We start from the raw sequence: 20,471 nt of genomic DNA, 5'->3' as shown, positions 1-20,471 counted from the left end.
GCCTCTCCTGGTTCTCGCTGTTTGGCTGTTGGCTACAGAGCGTGTTGTCTGAGATGAGCTAGGAATTCCAGGAAGGGGAGTTCCAGACACCAAACAGGGGCTGGCTCCGCACCTAGTGGCACCTTGGTAGACTCAGATGGCGTGGGATGAACCTGACCCCTGCAGGTCTCGACACCCGGCACCCTTGGTTCGATCCGGTGGCTCTGCTGGCCTAGGGGATTCTTTGGTGTGTCAAAGCAGAACCGTCTGCCTGGAGAACGGAACACGATGCACTCGCATGCAAATTAGAAGGGATCGTCTTTATTTCTAAAGCAGCAGCCGAGCATCTCACACACGGGACCTGCAGAAGTGGGGACTGATAATTGGTTTGGAGTCTACGCCCTTGGATGTGTCAGCACGTCAGCGAGAAAGCTGCTATGCGAAGGTCTGGCGGCCCAGAGCTCCCAGAGGTGCCCAGGCAGGAAGGGAGATTGAAGCTTCCATATGAGGAGGTGCGCAAGTGCCTCCAGACAGCGATCGAAGGCTGCATACCCGTAACAACAAAAATCTCAAGTTGTGCTTTTCTTCTTTTTAAATACAATGGGTAGAAAGAAAGAAAAAAAAAAAAAAAAAAAAAAGGAAGCACCATCCATTGTGAAGACAAGAAGAAAATATTAGAAACACTTTGGAATGTTAACAGATTATGTGACTCTCTAAAGAGCGTGGCTAGGCAGCTTAGTGAATTAATTGCTTATGAATTAAAAATAAATTATTATAAAATAGATTTCTGTACATTTTACATACATATAATCTCTCTCAATATTTCCTAAGCCCCGGGTAGGGGAGGCGGGGGATGGGGGCGGGAGGGTCTGATCAGTCCCAGCCGAAGTCGTGGCCCGTCATCTGGTAGAACTTGCGGTTGAAGGGCCGGTAGAAGTCGCGCAGCCGCCGCAGGACCTGGCCGTCGATCTCGGGGTGGGGTCTGCCCTTGGTCTTGCCCAGGCAGTGAGGGCGGCCGCTGCCCTCGGCCTTCTTGAGGCAGGGGAAGCCCTTGGTCTGGTTGAAGTAGAAGTGCTTGTCGGAGATGATGCGCTTGAGGCCCAGGAAGTCCTGCACGCGGCCCAGCTCGCCGGCCGGGTCGCGCACCAGCCGCTCGCCGCTCACGAAGAGCAGCTGCCGGGCGGGGAAGTGGCGCAGCCAGCGCTCCAGGTGCTCGGCGTACAGGCCGATCTGGATGGCGCTCCACGCCCGGTCCACGAGGCCCGCCGTCCGGTTCCTGAAGGCCAGGCTCTCGAAGCTGGGGATGTCGGGCCGCTTGGACAGCGTCTGCGTGTAGTCCGAGACGGCCCTGGTCACCGGGTCCCGCACCACCACCAGGAGCTTGGTGTCCTTGGACATGGCCGAGATGCGCGCGGGCGCCTCGCGCGTCACGAAGTAGCTGGGCGTCTTCTCCATGGTGATCTGCCCCTCCAGGGTCCTCGGCATCAGGTCCCTGGGCGGAGCAGAAAGGCACGTTAGAGCCTGAAGACTGAGCGCCTTCCCCTGATTAACACCGCGAGCTCCTTCCCGGGAGAGGGGGGGTCTTACAGACCCGGAGCCTGAGTTGAGGTACCGACCGCTCCACTTATTAGACGTGTGACCGTGATCGCGGAGAAGTCGCGCAGACGCAAGGCTGTGCACCCTTGGTTCCTCGTGGATGCACTTAACGGGAAATAATAATACTACCATCTCCTATGGTTGTTGTGATGATTAAACGTATTAATATACCTCAACAGCTTAGAAAAGTGCCTGGCATAGGCAGGGAGACTTGTATGATATCTATCTTAGCATAATTTAAACATAACTATGTAGGCAAAACTGCTATAACCTACAGGAAAGATAGGACATGATATTTGGACCAAAAAGCAGTTCTGTGTGGTGATTAGCACTAAAAATCACAGGAATCAACGATGTAAGACTGCACCTGATTTGCTCCCTGAGTTTCAGCATCCGAATATGTGAAACAGGAATGATTTCCACCCATTGCATTCGGTTGTTGCGGGGTTTGTAAAATGGAGGCATTTAGCTTAACATTTAAGCACCGTGGGCTTGGACATCAGACCGCTTGGGTTCAAATCCCAGCTCGGTCACTCATAAGCTGTCTCATTTTCAGCAACTTACTTTCTGGCCCTCTCTCCTCAGCTGTAAGAATAGAGATGATAATACCAACCTTATGGGAGTTTAATGAGGATTAAGACAATTAATGATCACGATATGCTTTGAACGTGCCTGGCATACGTTATATATTCGATATTCACTAGCTGCGGCTACTACTCCATTATTATGATCATTATGACCGTGTTCAGTACACAGTTTACAGCACACAGTAGGACCACGCTGAGCATGCGTGTGTACACGTTGGTGTGTGTACATCAGAAGGAGATGTGTTACCTAATCGGACACTAAGTAGCGGTCACAGATGTACAATCTTCCATTGGCTATGGGATAGAGATTTCTGATTGATTCCAACCTGGGCCCAGGAATTGGAAAGACAATTTCCACATCATTTTTGACCAGATATTTACCTCTCAGTAGGACATTCTGAACTTCCAGCTTCAAGCCATCCCTAATCTACTGAGACCAAAATCCCTCTAGGGAGACATTTATAGAAAAGACGATATAAACTCTATTGCAAGCGGCAGAAAGGGCAACGGGTTCCTCCTTCATAGCAAGTTAGAGGAAGCAGGCTTCTCCCCGAAGGACTGCCTTGCAGCCCTACGGCTGCCCCCGGCTTAAGCTAAAGCTGGATTGACCCACTTTGCCCATTAACCACTTAGACGAACATAGCCATGTCATCAGGCTAATGTGATGAAGGATTAAAGAGTGGCCCGGCTCTCAACTTATTTTGCATTTCACTCAAAAGCAGGTCGAGTTTGCTCAAGTCCGAGTTGTTTCCAGTGTTCAGCCATTTGCACCTAGACTGAGTCTACAAGAAAGGGTTTAATATTCAGCATCCAAGTGCTATACGGCTATGACTGAAGGAAACCCAACCCACCAAGTTCTCCAGGGCCAGGGCAGATGGAGTGGGTTTGGGGTCTGTCTTCAGAGGGTCCGTCTGACCTGGCGTGGGCGCCGAAGTCCAGCCTCTGGTCTGAGTCTCAGCACCCCCTTGATTGAGGGATGTGCCCCTCACTTGTCCATGCCTCAGTTTTCTCATTTGATCCGTGAGATAAAGGATGATGCCCACCCCCCAGGGTTCCTGGGAGGCCTGTGACACTCCTTGTGACCAAGCCTGGGTGCCAAGGAAATGCTGTCAATTCCCTTCTGTTGACAGCGTCCGGGAAAGGGTGTAAGGAAGCAAGGTCTGCACACGGAGACTGGTCACTCCCTCGGATCTACCCCACAGAGGGGCCACGGGGACGGCCCCCGGGAGCGGCAAAGCTGCAGGAACAGCGGACGTGGCTCTCAGCCTACCTGGGCTCCAGAACCATCTCTGAACTTTTGCAGCCTGCATCCCCTCAACGTCCTGAAACAAGGGCCTGGTGGTCATGGGACAAAATGGCCAAATAAGAAAGCGCGTACCAGGACTAGCAGAAAAGGATGGGAAATTCTCACCGTCCTCCAGTCCAAAGGCACAGCCCCCTCGGCCATAAACAAAGGATCCCTGAGCCGTGGGCAGATTCTTGGGTTGGACCACCCACCGGTCACCCTCGCCATCCTGGGGTACCAGCTCCAAGGGACCCCGCCTCCCCAGGATGGTCCAGAGTTTGCACACATATGTCAGAAAGCACTCAGACTTTCTCTGATTATCAAATAACAGCCGGGGAAATTGCTGACACCAAGCCTCAGCCCCCGACCACCGCAGGCTCCACGGTCACTCTCCTTGGGGCGTACTTGGTGCAGATGCCGAGAAGCTGGTGGGTGAGTGCACCATGGGGTTCTCCATCATTTCGGCAGGTGCCTTCCGAACCCCTTCTGCCGGTTTCCGGGGGCACTTCCGTGGTGGGGGGGAAGGGAGCCGAATACGCCACCCGAAATATGTCTCTTTGGCATAAGGGTTATTTTAGGCTGATTATTTTTAAGAAATAGCAGACGTAGAAAAGCTCTGAAAACCAGTAAAAGTTACCCTTTAGTAAGAGAAGTGTACATGTATAAGGGAAATGTAAGAGTGTCTTCCTCTGTGTACCAGGAAGAGAAGAACAGGTACGTCTCTAGAAACTCGTATCCGGAGTTAAATCTGCCTAACAACTGTACCCTTATCTACTGGGCTTTTCCCCACCACCTCCCAGAACTGGCCTCCCCCCCTCCAAAATCTTGTTTTGTCTTCAGCTGGAGATGGCGTTTAAGATGGCGGCTTGGGCCATTTCTACGAGCTGCTCAGGTTTCCTGGGTATCTCCCACATACACAGGAGGTACACATGTTCTTAAACTTGTTTGTTCTTCTGTGTTGCCTGTCTTAAACTTGTTTGTTCTTCCTGTGTTGACTGTCTTTTATTACAGGGAGTGAGGGGTCTCAGCTCTAGAAGGGTGGAGGGAAAATTATTTTTCCTCCCCTACCCAGGCCCTGGGCTCAGACAGAGCTGGGCATCTCCCCAGCACAGCCCTGTGGGCCCATCCAGCGGGGAACACAGCACGGCCCGAGAAGTGTGCGGAGAGCTCCTGGCAGAACCTTCCGGGCGGTTACAGGCAAGTCCCCTTTCTCGCCTTATCAGCTCTTCTCCCACGCCCGCCACCTAGTCCCAGAGCAAAGCCCTTACCATTCACTTCCTGGGCCCAGCTTCCGCCTCCCCGCCCTTCACTGGCCGGGCTCTCCTGTCCCAACACTCAGGACCTCTCGGAGCAGAGCAGTGGCTCGGAGAAGACAGGACGTGGCCGAGGGTGACCCCCGCACGTGGACCCTGCGCGCCCATCCCTCCAGAGGCGGCTCCAGGCCCAGGCTGGTCTCCTGAGCCAGCAGGGAGGCTGCAGCTTAACTGAGCAGCTCACCAGGAAAGCCAGTTTCCCAAACTGACAGTCACAGCTAATAATCATGCGGCGCTCTGGGGCTCCCAGAGAAACTCTCACACACACCATCTGATCTAATCCCTCGCACAAGCCTTTGAGGAGGCATTGCCAGGCCCCAACTTACTGAGGAAGGAGCTGGGGCTGGTGGGGAGGGTCCCCGGCCTCCAGGCCGAGAGCTGAGACCCAGAGTCAGGTCCTCTGACGCCCCTCATCACAACCGCCGCCCCAGCCTTCTTTGTTTTTCTTACTGTGATGAAATTTACAAAGAGCCACACACCTGTCCTCTCTCTAAAGAGAGAACCTGTATTTCTTCTTCTCATTCAGAGACTAGCATCTTAATAATAGGTATTCCAGAGCCAGAATCACACGCCTACCATCATGATTGTTCAAAGATCAGTCAGATTTCGAAACAATGGATATCTCAGGGTAACACACGCCCGCGGATAACTGCATGGGAAGGGGCTGGGAGGTCAGGACGGTGGCAGCAGCTCCTTCTGCCAGCACCGTCCCCCAGCCCCCTCCTCCCCTCTTCCACCACGCAGGCGGGAAGGGACACCTCTTCAACACCTGGCACGTCCCCCATGGGTGCTTGTGAAGACAGTGGGATGCAAGTCTCAAGAAGACGCATGCTCACACCCACCAGAAGCTTCCCTCGGGACAAGCCGAGGAGATACTGAGCAGAGGTGTCGGGTGACCCTCACGACATTCAGGCCTGGGGATGACCAGCCCGGTGACCTTCCGGGAGCACCGGGGCCCTCAAAGAGCTGGGCCACGGAGCAGGAACTTGGGAAACTGGTGGGTTTGCAGGGGGCGTTTCAGGCTTTCAACGTGTTTCATGAAATTCACAGGAGAGTGATGTGCCTCTCAGTGGCGGCCAGATTCACGCTGGATGCCAAGGGTGCCAGGAATTGGACGCCTGGGCCCAGCCCCAGACCCACCGAATCAGGCCTGTGTGGGTGGGGTCCCGTCGCGGGAGTCTCTCCAATGATGCCAACCTGCAGCCAGACCGGAAATCGTCCCCTGGGGCACCTGTGGACCTGGCAGCTGCCGTGCACTTCAGCCACTTATTCTGCTGATGCCATGTGCACCTACTGGGGGTGCTGGCTGGGGACAGAGACCCCCATGGTGAAAAAAAATCGAGAAGACAATCCGGTGGACAGAACAAAAGTTGTTCTGCTAATCCAAGGCATGATTTGAGTCAAAGTCCTGGAGTGAAGTCTAGAGAACTCGGAGTCATACCCTCACCGCTGAAAGCAGACCACGCCCCAGAGTGAGTGACGGTGACGCCCCGGGATCTACAAACCACAGAGGAGGAATGTAACAAACAGAACAAACAAAATACAGTCAGGTTCAATGCAAATAAAGGAAAGGACGTTTGTTGCCCCTAAATACATGCATGTGTGCATACACATAGAGATACACACACACACACACACACACACACACACCACACACATACACACTACAGAGTTAATTATCGAACACAAATTGGGCTCCCAGTAAAACAAAATGAGGCAAACTGAAGGAAGTAGAAGAAACGTAAGGTTGACTCTACCCGTGTGCATAAGAGACTAAAAGATGCATCTAACTCTTTCATCGTCCAAAGTTAGATAATATCAATATAAACAGAAGAAAGATAAAAAACAAATAGGTGAAGAATAGTACAAGTCCCAAATTATCTGATTTATGCCTTTGTCAAACTCAGGGCTTAAAACAAAACTAAGTTCTCTTTATTTTTAAAAACTCCAATGAAACTTGATGTCAAAACGACCACTGGGCCATTTTCCTCTTTCCTAATCTTGTGGCAGGTGGACACGGAGTATGTCCAGAGTCAGGTGTGAGGATTTAGAATCTCAGCCCCAGGTCCGCGCTGACCTGTACCGGGGCTTCGCCAGACTCAGGAGCGGCTGAGAGGTGACCTGTGGAGTCAGCCTCCCACGGAGGACTGACTGTCACGGGCTTTGCAGAAGCCCATCCTTTACAGCTGATCATCCCAAGTCTCGATGGGGCTCTGATGTGTTACTGCTGGGAGCAGACTCTTAAAAACAAACCTTCGGGCCTAAATGCGTAGGAACTTTGAATGAACCAGAGAAGTTCTAAAAGCCTTGTAATTCTGATGTTCTCCAGTAGCAAAGGTTGCCCTAATTTTCTTTTTCTGCTTATTTTCTTTCTTCAGATGGCACACCTCCTCCCAGGGTCCAGCAAGTGAACTTATTGTTTGAACTGGCCAATTACACCACAATAAAGAGGAAGGTTATTGAAATGGGTGTAACCCAACGCACTACAGCCGAACAGATGCCAAGATGTTGACACAAAGCAGATGATGGAAGTGAATGAACTTGAACTTCAGAGAGGGGACAAGCTGCAAGCCACATTGGGTTGGGGTGGGCCCATCTCCCCCTTGGATTGAGGAAAACTAGGAAGAGTTAGGGAAACATCCGGCCCCCTGTTTCCCTCTCCTGGGGGGAGAATGACCTCTTGCTTGGTTACAGAAATACCCCACATATGCACACTATTATAAATAAAATAGATAACCAACAAGGACCTAGTGCAGAGCACAGGGAACTCTACTCAATATTTTGTAATAACCTATAAGGGAAAAGAATCTGAAAAAGAATATAGATAGATAGATATAGATATATGTATAAGCTAGTCACTGTGCTGTAACCTGAAACTAACACAACGTCGTGAATCAACTCTACCCCAATAAAAAAAAATACCCGCACGTTTCCTGACCTCCAACAGCAATCTTTTTTCTTAATTCTAAAAATCTACTTTTTAACCTACATACAGTAAATAATCATTCTTGGTGTCCAGTTCCATGACTTCGGACACATACATAGAAATCTTTAACAACCAGCACCACGATCAAGATACAGACCAGTTCTATCACTCCCAAATCTTTCCCTTGTGCTGCCCCTTTCCAACGAAGAGCTTAAAGCAAACTCCTTCCACAAGGCAAATCCCCTTACAAATAGCCCGAGGCTGCCCAAATCCTTGTTTGGATACCGTTGGGAGGAAAATCTTGATTGAAAAGAGAAAATGGTCAATAGAGACTTAGACATTTTGACATCACAGATCTATTTACTGTTGCTTAAAAAAAAAAAAAAAAAAAGAAGCTACAAGTTTTCACGAAGATGAACAACCCTGGCCACATTCCTGCCTTTCCAGGCCTCAGCCTCCTGGTCTGTGAATTAGCACCGAAGAGGAGGTCGCATTCTGATAAACTGCTCTGAGGACAATCCCACTGTGGTGTCAGGTTGGTAACCGGCCAGGAAGCCAAAATGCCGCATCACTTTTAGCTGTTCCCAAAGCCCACGTCCAGCCCCTGAGAATTCAAAAAACAACAGAGCAGCCAGGAGAAACCTTTACACCCAGAAGAATCAGGATTTCTAGGAAGGTTACACCTCTCCTCCCCACCCTGCAAACAACTAAATAAATAAACCTTCACAGTCCGAAATCCACGTGGGGAATAAGGATGCCCCCCGCCTTTTTTTTGAGCAGCTGATAAACCCGCAAGTATCAGCAGCAAAACTCAAAAACACTGGGACCCCCAGAGATGCAGGGAGAGGTGGGCCTGAACAGGTAGAGCACAGAAGATTTTTAGGGCGGTGAAAATACCGAGTGATACCGTCATGACGGATACGTGTCATTATGCATTTGTCAAGCCCACAGAACAGACATCTCCTGGGGTGGGCCCTGCTGTAAACTATGGACTTGGGGCGATGATGACGGATGTGTCAGTGTAAGCTCATCGTAACCAGTGGACCACTCTGATGGGGGAAGGCTGTGCTTCGGGGGGAGCAGGAGGCCTATGGGAATGGGATTGAACCCCAAATTCAAGCGCCGGTGCTCAGTTTCTGGAACTCTGCGCTTTCTGCTTGATTTTGCTGTGACCCTAAAACTGCTCTAAAAAAAAAAATAAATAAAATCTGCTTTAAAAAAAAAAAAAAACAGCAACCCCGAACAACCCTGAGATCCCCTCTCTCCTTGGCTTCCTGTCTGTGAAGGCTGGTTTCCTCCTTGGGAAGAACGGGGTCGCACACCCTCGCACCCTCAGCCCGGGCCTCAACGCAGGTGCAGCCTGCTCATGGGGACCCTTTCCTAACCCTCACCTTCCTCTGCGGCTCCAGTCGAGGGCTCTCCCTGGGATGCTGGGATCGCGGCACCTGTGCCTTCGTCACCTGTGACCACTCAGGAAAAAAGAAAACCCTTTCCTCCTGGGGAACACTGAGGGCTGTCAAAGGTAGCACATCTTAACCTGTGACAGGCAAGATCGGGGACTAAACAGCCAACTTCCTGCCTTGAAAGTACATGCCAGAAAAACTCAGAAAACGAACAAAAAATAACAAGTCTTCTTTTATGAAAGGACACCCTTGGGTTACTGGGATCTGACTGCTCAGCTGCCCAAGCCCCTCCCTCATCCTTTCCTCCTCCAGAGGCCTGGCCCACCCTGCCTGGTCCCCAGGGAAGGCAGTTAGGCTGAGGTTAGCTGAGTGCCTCAATCTCCCCATCACAGAGGCCGGGGAAGCACTCAGCCGGCTAACTTGAAAAGGGCAGAAGGGCAGCTGGGGGGTCGCAGGGAGGGGACATTGCCAAGGAGCAAACTGCAAAGCTGTGGACAGTCCTGAAGGTGGCAGACACTGGCAGGTTCGGGGGCGAGGAGAGGGCACACGTCCCCAGAGGCTAGCGGGCGCTCTGGAGTCCCCAGGGTCATTAGAGTCCTAATCAGAGGGGTTTCTGTAGTGACAAGTGTGCGGGAAGCTGGTGTCACCTTCTCTGAAGGCGGCCTTGCTCACCACGATACCACCGATGCCACACGGCTGTCACCTTTTCTGAAGGCCCATCTACCAGCCCTGAACATGCACCCCAAACTCTTCCCCGGGGAGGTGCCTTTCTACCTTGTGACCTTATAAATTACAGTGGACTTCGGGGGGAGGGGGTGCAAAGACAAAGGTCCAGCCTTGTAGCTTCCATCCCGACAGAAAGATGAGACACCCAGGGATGAGAAAGGAACTCTTCCTGTAAACTTGACTGTGGACAAGGAGACACCGGCGGCTCCTGAGACTTGTAACTCGAGCTGTAAGTTGTAACCCTGGGAAGTTTCTTCTTTAAAGCAGTTTTCTTCCCAGGGGAGGAGTGGGGGGTGGGGGAGGGAGGAAGATGGGGATCAGTTCAGCCCCTTCTTATCTGGAACCTTCTTCCTTTGTAGGAAGTCTCTGAGCCCACCAGATCGGAGCTCCCCTTCAAAGGGCCACATCTCCATAAATAATTATCTCCATTTGGGCGAGATGTTTGCATATCAAAGAACTCCTCTGGGAGGGTTTCAAATAATTTAAAATGAAATTGTAAATAGTCTGTTGCTCTCCACGTCTCTCTGGTCCCCGGAGCAGTTGGGCTCCGGAAGTGATGTCATTATTCATTATAAAGTTTACTGGGTCTTTTTACTTTCTTTCTTTTTTTCTTTTTTTAAGGTAATGGGTAGGAAAGAAGAAAAAGAACAAAGGATGGACTCCCCCCGGGTCCCCTCCTTGGCCAACCCTCTCTCCTTTCTCCCCTCCCAGCCCCCAACCCCACTGCAAGGATTTGGCCTCCATTGTCCTAGAATTTCAATACTGCCCAGAAAATGAAAAGCCTTTGAATGCCATAAGGGGGCGGGGCTCAAAAGAGCATCTCACTCCTCTGGGTCAACTCAAGATTCCTTTCATTTTGGCAGAATCCTCTGTTATAGACCCTGCTTCACAAAGGCCTGAGTTCCTGTTCCTGGAAGGGGCTGGGGGGCTGGGGGGGGTGGAGGGAGGGTTTCAATTAAAAGCTAATAGCCTTTTGCGTCTGCCCTCTGTGGGGCGTTGCTCGTGTTTACTGGACCTCACTGTGTGCGGGCACAAATCATGTGAAATCAGAGTAATCTGTGTCCCGTTTCCTGAAAAAAAAAAAAAAAAGAAAAAGAAAAAAACCTTTTTTCATCAATAGAAAGAAAGAAAAAAGGTTCTCTGGGAAGCACACTCCCTAGAAAGTAAAATCAGCCGTGCCATTGGGCAGAGGCAGGGCAGAGCAGAGGACCCAGAAAGGGGAGAGTAGGGCACCAGAGGCAGAGGCGGAACGGCTGCCGCCGAAGCAGTTCTGCTCTTTCCTGCTTTGGCAGATTCTTCCCTGTGTAGACCTGACCTGCTCATCAGGGATGAACTCTGACCCGTGCGGGCTTCCCGTCTGGAACCGGCTCCTTTTCCCTGGGGCGCTGGGAGCCCCAGCTCTGCCTGGGTTACCTGCCAGGCAACACAGGGCCAGCCCTCAGGCTGTTACACGGGCTGGTGTGTGTCACAGGCTCCGGTAAATCCTCTCCCAGCTCCCTGCTTCATCCCAAGAAAGGCTGCCTACCCTGTGCCCTTGGCAACGAGGTGCAAATGTTTGTAAACAGGCCCTTACTCCAGAGCTTCTGAGCCATTCCACACCACCCGTCAACACAGCGTGGACAAAAATCACTTCCCCACCAGGGAAGCACCGCCCCCTGCCCCCCCCTTCTCCCAGGGCAAGGGGAGGGGACTTCCTGGCCCAGCGAAAGCCCAGTGGGCACTGGGCACATGAAGCCCTGGGCTCTGGTTCCTGCCCTGCCACTGACAAGAGCCTAAGACCTTGGACGAGGCACTCAAAGCTTTGGGCTCAGTTTCCTGTGTATAAAAATTAACGGACTGGGGGACTTCCCTGGTGGTGCAGTGGTAAAGAATCCACCTTCCAATGCAGGGGACACGGGTTCGATCCCTGATCGGGGAACTAAGATCCCACATGCCGCGGGGCAACTGAGCCCACCTGCCACAACTACTGAGCTCTCATGCCTCAACTAGAGAGCCCGAGTGCCGCAAATTACATAGCCCACGCGCTCTGCGGCCTGCAACTAGAGAGACGCCCGCGCGCCTCAACAAAAGAGCCTGCATATCACAACTAAGACCCGACGCAGCCAAAAAATAAAAAATAATAAACAAAATAAATATTAAAAAAAAATAATGGATTGGTTTAAAAGGGTGTTCTTAGGCTCTAAAATTCTATACGGGGACCCTTACAATCTCCATCTCTCCCTCCCCACCCTCATGCCACCTCCTCCTCCTCCAGCCAGCCATAGGTTGGCACAAGTTGGTAAAGGAGAACCTATATAAATATTCGATGACTGAACTGGTACAAAGTGTACTTCAAAGTGTACCTTGGGGGTACAGATCAACCCCAAGAGTGCAATTCCGGTGGAAGTCAATGTCAAGGGTATCCTAAAACTAGGCACTCACTCGTTAGGCAACCTGGTGCCCGGTGGAATAGAAAGGAAAGTAGGGTTCAAGGTCAGGCTATGTGTCTTCAGGCAAGTTGCCTAACATCTCTGAGCTGTCTCTCTGCGTTTGTAAAATGGAGATATTTGTCCTGCTTAAAAAAAAAAAAAATGAGACTCAAATGTAGTTCATACGTGAATAAGCTCTTAAAGCAGCAAAACCCTTCCTATGGGTAAGGTGGAATGAACCCCACTTATGTTCCCTCTTTATTATCTCCTTTGACTTATGGCTCTAGATAGTAGGGATATTTCTAGGGAAATATTGCTAAGGAAAAAGAAATTCCTCATTGGTTCTTAAATTCAAAGTCTCCTGTAAAACAAATATTTGAAAGAGTCTCCGTTTCCTGAAATTCTTCACTTGTGCTAGGAAAGATCCCATGTTTGGACCTTCCTTCTTAGATCCCCGGTAGGACCTTGGAGACCAAGAAAAACCAAACTCCCCTTCTTGGGTTGACATCACTGAACGGATGTGATGATCCAAGCCAAAGAGGAGCAGGAAAGGAGGCAGTCTTTCACGTGAACACATCCTACTTTGGAGGGTTCTTTCTTTCTCTCTCTCTCTTTCTTCATTTCCTTCCTTCTTTCTCTCTTTCGTTCCTTCTATCCTTCTCTCTTTCTTTCTTTCCTTCTCTCCCTTCTTCCTTCCTCCTTCTCTCTCTCTCTTTCTTTCTTACTTTCTTTCCATGGCACAGAATGAGGTTTACATGAAGTAAAACAGCCCGTTTAGGGGCAGGGGTCCATCTCTGGCTGATGAAAAGAAACAACCCAACTGCTGAAACCAGGTCCACAGAATGAAGAGTTGATAGAATTCATTACCTTCCTGCCTCCTGACTGCAGGGACAGTAGGAGTTTGGGATGAGAGAGAAATCCCAGTCAATCCTCGACTTAAGTCCAAGACAATGGCTCCATCCCTCTCCCTGCTCCCCTTCTACTTTACAAACAGAACTCCACTTTATGGTTATCAGTTGAAAAGTTGATATAAAGTATAAAGTAAATTAGGTCAATAAAAACCCCAGACGTAAATCTGAGTTAAGCTAAACTGAAGGGAAATGAGAGCAAATAAACTTCCCTTACCACAGGCTTTAAATAGCTCGAGAACATTTTAGAGAAGAAAAGAGGTACTTTCTAGAGAACATCCTTGGGAGTGTATAAACCTGGAGACACTGCTGACAAAGAAAACCCTGCAGTTTCTTATTTTCACGCCGATAATCAGCAGCAATTATTTCTTCCCAGTTGGTCTGACCTAGTGCTTGAAGCTGATCGGAAGGTGTCTAGAGAAAGGAAGTGACATGGCAAGGCCGATGGAAACTCTGAAGACACCCATCAGGACTTCCCCGGTGGCACAGTGGTTAAGAATGCGCCTCCCGGCTTCCCTGGTGGCGCAGTGGTTGAGAATCTGCCTGCCAGTGCAGGGGTCACAGGTTCGAGCCCTGGTCTGGGAAGATCCCACATGCCGCGGAGCAACTAGGCCCGTGAACCACAATTACTGAGCCTGCGCGTCTGGAGCCTGTGCTCCGCAACAAGAGAGGCCGCGATAATGAGAGGCCCACGCACCGCGATGAGGAGTGGCCCCCGCTTGCCACGACTGGAGAAAGCCCTCGCACAGAAACGAAGACCCAACACAGCCATAAATAAATAATTAAAAAAAAAAAAAAAAAGAATCCGCCTCCCAATGCAGGGGACACAGGTTCAAGCCCTGGTCCGGGAAGATCCCACATGCCGCGTAGCAACTAAGCCCATGTGCCACAACTACTGAAACCCATGCACCTAGAGCCCACGAGCCGCAACAAGAGAAGCCACCGCAATGAGAAGCCCGCGCACCGCAAGGAAGAGTAGCCCACGCCCGCCGCAACTAGAGAAAGCCCGTGTGCAGCAACGAAGACCCAATGCAGCCAAAATAAATAAATAATAAATAAATAAATTTATTAAAAAAATAAAATAAAGACACCCGTCAAAGTGCCCTCTCTCCTACCCTTTTGGGGATTCTCAGCTTGTGAAGTACGGAAGCTTTCCAGAACCAGTTTTCATTATCACGGTCACCATTTTTTATAAAAACTCAGTGCATCTGTAACAGATTACTATATAAAGTCCAACTTGCTTGTGTGTTTCACGTCCAAAGATAGGACAGATGGAAAGTCTTGGAGGCTGAAGCTCTGCTCAAGTGTTCTGTATTACTTGAGCGCGTCTCATCAAGATTGTTCAAATTTTATGAGAACTTCCTGATAGACGGTGAGTCTTAAAATTTCCAGCGATTCTTCTGTGCTTGAGACAAAGCGTTCCCTCCCCCCACTCCACAACTCGCACAAGGCAACAAAACTGTAAGCGCCAGGGAGATCAAATAACCAAATGGTTAGTGAGAGGGCTGCTGAGAATTACAAGCAAGATTAGCCTTTTACCCTGCATTAGCCCCCGTGAAAAACTAACCCTGTAACTATTTTTAAGCCCTAATGACGATTTCTAAGATCAACATGTTTGGTTGAATCTTATGGCCCGCCATGTTTTGTTTTGTATTTATATGGACGGTGAATTGTAAAGATTTTTATCTTCAAAAGAAATACAAGAACAAAACCCCGCAAAACACCCAGCATAGGAAGCACTGGAAAATAATCTGCTGAATGAACACATAAATGAATGAAGAATGAACACATAAATGAATGAACAATGAACACATAAATGAATGAATGAACACATAAATGAATGAATGAAAGGAAATGAACTAGCAGTGCTTAAAGCTAACGACTAGAGGTCACAATGCAAATATGTAAAGAGAATTGGGGGCAACCTGGGATAATAAGTTACCATGTGGGCCAGGTTTGAAAGTGGTGACCATCTCAGGATCCCAATGCTCAAAGTAGTTAATTCTAGAGCAACATTTATGTATCATCCTACCCATTATATTACGTGACACAATTACATTACGAGGCCGTACACATAAAGAAGGACTTGACCGTGAGTGCTAAGCTACAGCAAAGAACAAGTTCCTTATTTCACCTGTGGGACAGAAGCCAGCCATGAGCGCCTCTCACTTTTGAACTTTGGATGCACCACCTCTGGGGGCCGGTAATAAACCACCTTGTCTCAAAACAATAAGTGGTCGCTGTTAACAACAGTAAAAAAAAAAAAAATGACACTAATAAGCTGATGTCTATTCATTGCCATTCTACTTATTATTTTGCTTAAATTATTAAAATTCATTTGCATTCATCAAATGATGGTGGGGTGAGACACCCCAAATGTCTCTCCCCTGGGTCTCAAGAAGAAAACAGAGTAGGAATGTGGACGTAGTCTCTCTCATGGATGGTTAAGGAATCAGTGAAATGGCATGTAGCTATCATTCACGGGGATGATTCTTGCCCTCCAGGGGCTTACTGTGTATTTGGAGAGAAATTCCACATCCAGGAATTTTGCCAGTACATATTGCATTGAAATGTGGAAAAGAAGCACCCAGAAGTCATGTCCTTTGGGACATCTAAAGCTTCCTTGAGCTGGTCCCAAGGGCAGGTGGAAGTGAAGACATCAAGAACAAAAGATACCCGAGTGTAGGAATGTAAGACAGTGATTGAAACATTGGGCTTGGACTGAAGCTTGTTTGTTTGTTTGTGGAATGGTGAGAAATAAGGCAAGAAAGATTGGAAAGCAGGCTGGAGTGGTCCCCTTTCCACTCTGCTTGGCCCTCCACCCCTGCTTCCCCGACATCTTCCCAAAAGCCGAATCTAGAAACCTTCACAGCTTCTCATGATGTTGAACATGACGTTCAAGCTCCCTGCCCAGGTGTCTCCCTGCTTTTCCCCAAGGACATGCTATGTCCCCTACCTTCCTTTTTCACCCTTCACCCCAGCCATGGGCAAGCAGAGCCCTCCTCCTTCTAGTACATTCCTATGGCACTCATTCCTTCCCCAGGCTGGGCTAGCAATTCTGCTCCCCTCTTAGGACCACCACCCTCCCTGCAAATACACATATGCGTGTGTGCACACACACGAACATTAGCATAACCTTTCTCTAGCTGCTCTTATAGACTTCGAGGGGGCTGAGGATTGGGCTCTGCCTTATTTGCACTGTGGCCAAAATACATGTCTCTTAGATGAATGAAGGGTAAACGAACAAACGAACAAATGCCAGACAGAATTTGGATTTGATCTCAGAGGCCATGAGAAGCCACATCAAACGTGGGAGGTGAGTGGCTACAAGACGTATCAGGAGTGGGGGAGACTGTGCTTCCCAGCAGCATATTTTAAACAGATCTGGGCTTTTAGATGATGATAAATTCCGTGAGGTTACTGAGGACTGACACAAGAAGATGTAAAGAAATTTGGAATAGGCAGAAAAGATTACTGGATATCTCCAGCGGAAAACTGTGCCGTGTGTTATCTGGAGCTAGCCTTTTTATTGCCTTTGAGATATTTTGCAACTCTGTAAATTATAGGCAGCAACATAGCAAGGCAATGTAAGTCTTGACCATAGGCATGCATATAAGTGCTTTCCGGTGGAACTTCTGTGGGTTTCCTTCTCCACCTCCCACTACATGGAAAAAGCCAGTTTCCACCTATTTGTAATTCATCTCAATGCTCCTTTATGTCAAGGAAACTTAAGTTCTTTTGACTTCTCCTTTGGACCAATGGTAACATCTGTCTGGTTCTCATTAATATTGGGTTGGCCAAAAAGTTCATTCCGTTTTTTCTGTAACGTCGTATGGAAAAACCCGAACCAACTTTTTGGCCAACCCAATAATAAGTAAAATAAAATCCTTCACGTGATCGTTAAAGAAATATAATCCTTAACATTATAACTGGATGAGAGTCCTGATTTTACCTTTTGCTTTTAGAAAATTACCCTTTACCAAAAAGGCTGGATTAGCCATGTGCTTTTTATAAGAGTGTTATCCAAAAGAAGATGTGGTACATAATAGACAATGGACTCAGCCATAAAAAAAAGTCATTTGCAGCAACATGGATGGACCTAGAGATGATCGTACTAAGTGAAGTAAGACAGAAAGAAAGACAAATACCATATGACATCACTAATCTGTGGAATCAGAAATATGACACAAATGAACTTATCTACGAAACAGAAACAGACTCACAGACATAGAGAACAGACTTGTGGTTGCCAAGGGGGAGGGGGTGGGGAGGGATGGAGTGGGAGTTTGGGGTTAGCAGATGCAAACTATTATATATAGAATGGATAAACAACAAGGTCCTACTGTAGAGAACAGGGAACTATATTCAATATCCTGTGATAAACCATAATGGAAAAGAATATGAAAAAGAACATATAGATATGTATAACTGAGTCACTTTGCTATACCGCAGAAATTAACACAACACTGTACATCAACTATACTTCAGTAAAATAAATTTAAAAAATAAAATAAAAGTGCTATCCACGCCAGTGGCTGTTACCCCCCAGCATCCTCTTTATATAACCCCCTCCCCAACTTAGTACCAAGAACAGTCATGCTTTCTTTTGAGCAAACAGCTTGTTTGAGTGATTTGTGTACCTGAGGTTTGTCTGTCTGTGAAAGCTGCCATGGAGCTGAGGGTCATGTCCACTGTCATTTGAGAGACATTTCTTAGGCCAGTTCCTGGCTCCATTTTATGGCCCAACTATCGATTCTCCTGTCTTACTCTCACATTTTATGTGTTTGTGGCCCTTTCGGTATCATTCAAAAGCCACCTGGAGTACGTGTTCAAGAAGGGCAGATACACAATAAATGCAGTTCCGCAGATCTGAGTGGGAAAGCGGTGTTGGGGTGAAAACGACAGAACGGCTGATTCGAAGACACGCAGATGGAAGGAAAAAAGAAAAGCTGGTAACAGGCTAGAGACGAGGAAAGACCTTCAGTTTTTAAGCAAGATGTACTGAGGGCGGGGTCCTTCTGCGTTCTGAGTTCACCCACAGAAACTGTAGCTTCCCACACAGTGTTCAGGGTGAGAATCAGAATATAAGGTCGGTGTTCATCCCAGAAATGTTATAAACAAACGAGGGCTTAGGTTTTTGTGTCCGTATGTAAGAAGCGGAAATGGAGAGAAGGCGAGCATCACCGCAGTTTCTAAGCTAGAACAGGGTTTCTGGGTCCAGGCAGGCCAGCCTGGGGTGGGGTAGGAGCCTTCCTGGGAGGCCAGCCGGAGGCGGGGGGCCGCGAACAACGGCTGCCTCTCCCTGAGATGCTCAGCGCTGTTCTCCATTCACCCACAAAACCAAACAAAGACCTTTAAGCTGCTACTTTCCCAAATGGATCCACTTCCAAATCCGGGGCTGGGAACACGCAGCACTAAGCCCGTGAGCAAACACCCGCTAAAGGAGAGAACAAGAGACACCCTCTCGGCTGCCCCATTAGCACGTTTGGGAAATTAATCAACCCCTCAACCCCTCCAAGGACATTGTTTCCCTGGGCTGGCTGAGTGCACATCGATTAACTTCTCACGTGGAAGCAGGTAGGACGACCAGGTAACAAAAAGAGGCGTGGAATCAACCCACTGTATAAAGGTGCCCAGAGCTGATGCCCCAACCATCTTCTTTTATTCTTTTTTTTTTTTTAAATGGAAGTATAGTTGATTTATAATATTATATAGGTTATAGGTGTACAACATCACGATTTAGTATTTTCATAGATTATACTCCCCTTAAAGTTATTATAAAATATTGGCTAGATTCCGTGTGGTACAGTGTATCCTTGTAGATTATTTTATACATAGTAGCTTGTACCTCTTCATCCCCTTCTCCTATCTTGCCCCTCCCCCCCCCCACTGGGAACCACTAGTTTGTTCTCTGTGTCTGTGAGTCTGCTTCTGTTTTGTTTAGATTCCACATATAAATGATACCGTAAGTATTTGTCTTTCTCTCTCTGACTTATTTCACTCAGCATAGCGCCCTCTAGGTCCATCCATGTTGCTGCAAATGGCAGAATTTCATTCTTCTTTATGGCTGAGTAATATTCCACTGTATATATACTGCATCTCCTTAAGCTGTCTCCATGAATCTGGAATTCTAAGAGATTTCTTTACAAGACAGGGTCTGTCCAAGGAAGGACCCCCTTTCCTGGGGCCCCGCTTCCTCAGAAGAGAGAGGGTTTTCCTCTTACTCAGAACAGAAATGGGGCTTGTTAATGATCATGACAGAATGTTACCCTCACTGACAGGCTGCAAGTCCCAGAGCTGTGCCCTCAGAGCGGGGCGCTCCCACTTTTAGGGGTTACAGAGAGTTTGGGAAAAGGGCTGGGTGCTAGAGTGCACGTGTGCGACATGCATATGAGCCTCAGGACCCAGGTTCAGGGGGATTACAGACCCGCGGGGGCCGCCCACGGGCCCAGGTAGAGAGCCCCGAGATGGCTCATGAGCAATGCGCCAGCCGCCAGCCAGCTGCTCGACCATCAGAAGCCCGGACGAGGTGGTGTGGTTAGGTGGTCAGTGTACTCAGCACGGTGGACACGTGTTCTCCATCCACCTGTGAGGTCAGCATCACAGTTAGGACCCCCAAGCTTCGCTCACCCCCCAGTGCTTTGCCTGAACTACCTCCAAATGGGATACGCCTCTGTGTTTTAGTGACATCGATATGATGAGCTGGCATGACAGTGGTCTGCACGTGGTCCTGTAAAGCCACAAAGACACTGCCCACTGGGATGCTCAACAGGAAAGCCAGTCTGCCTCCAGGCAAGAATGACTAGGCCTCCTTGCGATCAGAAGACGCGTCTCTCTCTTCCTTGGCCGTTACGAGGTCAACTGTAAGACCCGCGCGCGGCACTTTATCCACCAGAAAAGACTGGGGACCCAGGCTCTCCGAGGGGTGTTTGCTCCACTTTCGAGCCAGGAGAGTGAGGCTGAGGGAGGTTAGATGGAGTTGCTCCAAGGATCCAGCCACGGCAAAGCAGGGACTCGGGCTTCAGCAGGTTCAACTCCGAATGTCACGTTCATCCCGGTTCTCAGCAGTTCTAAGGACCTCCAGGATTAACACGCTCAAATACAGCAACCGTCTCCCCAGACCCATCTGACCCATCTATTATCACCTACCCCCTTTCTAAAGAGGCGTCCATCTCCCCTCTTTTTCAGGCAATAAAAAAATAAATAAATGGGGAATTATAAGGGTAAAAATTATAATGGAATAAACATATATATATATAAACATATATATATGGAGAGAGAGAATAATTTAGAAAGTGAAAGCTAAATGTCTCACTGGTTCCCTGCACTTCTGCCCTTTT

General features: G+C 48.8%; 1 protein-coding gene across 1 annotated transcript in view; it reads right to left on the bottom strand.

Annotated features, from left to right (window-relative positions):
* Nucleotides 1-280: 280 nt before the first annotated feature.
* Nucleotides 281-20,471, bottom strand: part of LOC132355009 (heparan sulfate glucosamine 3-O-sulfotransferase 3B1) — a 40,034-nt gene continuing 19,843 nt past the window's right edge. The window contains exon 2 of the mRNA XM_059907173.1: nucleotides 281-1,471. Within this exon, the coding sequence (XP_059763156.1) occupies nucleotides 853-1,471 (619 nt within the window). The 3' untranslated portion in view covers nucleotides 281-852. The remainder of the gene's footprint in view (nucleotides 1,472-20,471) is intronic.

The sequence above is a fragment of the Balaenoptera ricei genome, chromosome 20 (genome assembly GCF_028023285.1).
Source record: "Balaenoptera ricei isolate mBalRic1 chromosome 20, mBalRic1.hap2, whole genome shotgun sequence".
Classification (NCBI taxonomy): domain Eukaryota; kingdom Metazoa; phylum Chordata; class Mammalia; order Artiodactyla; family Balaenopteridae; genus Balaenoptera; species Balaenoptera ricei.
The sequence above is the reverse complement of the archived record's forward strand: the minus strand, read 5'-3'. Positions and strand labels throughout refer to the sequence as shown.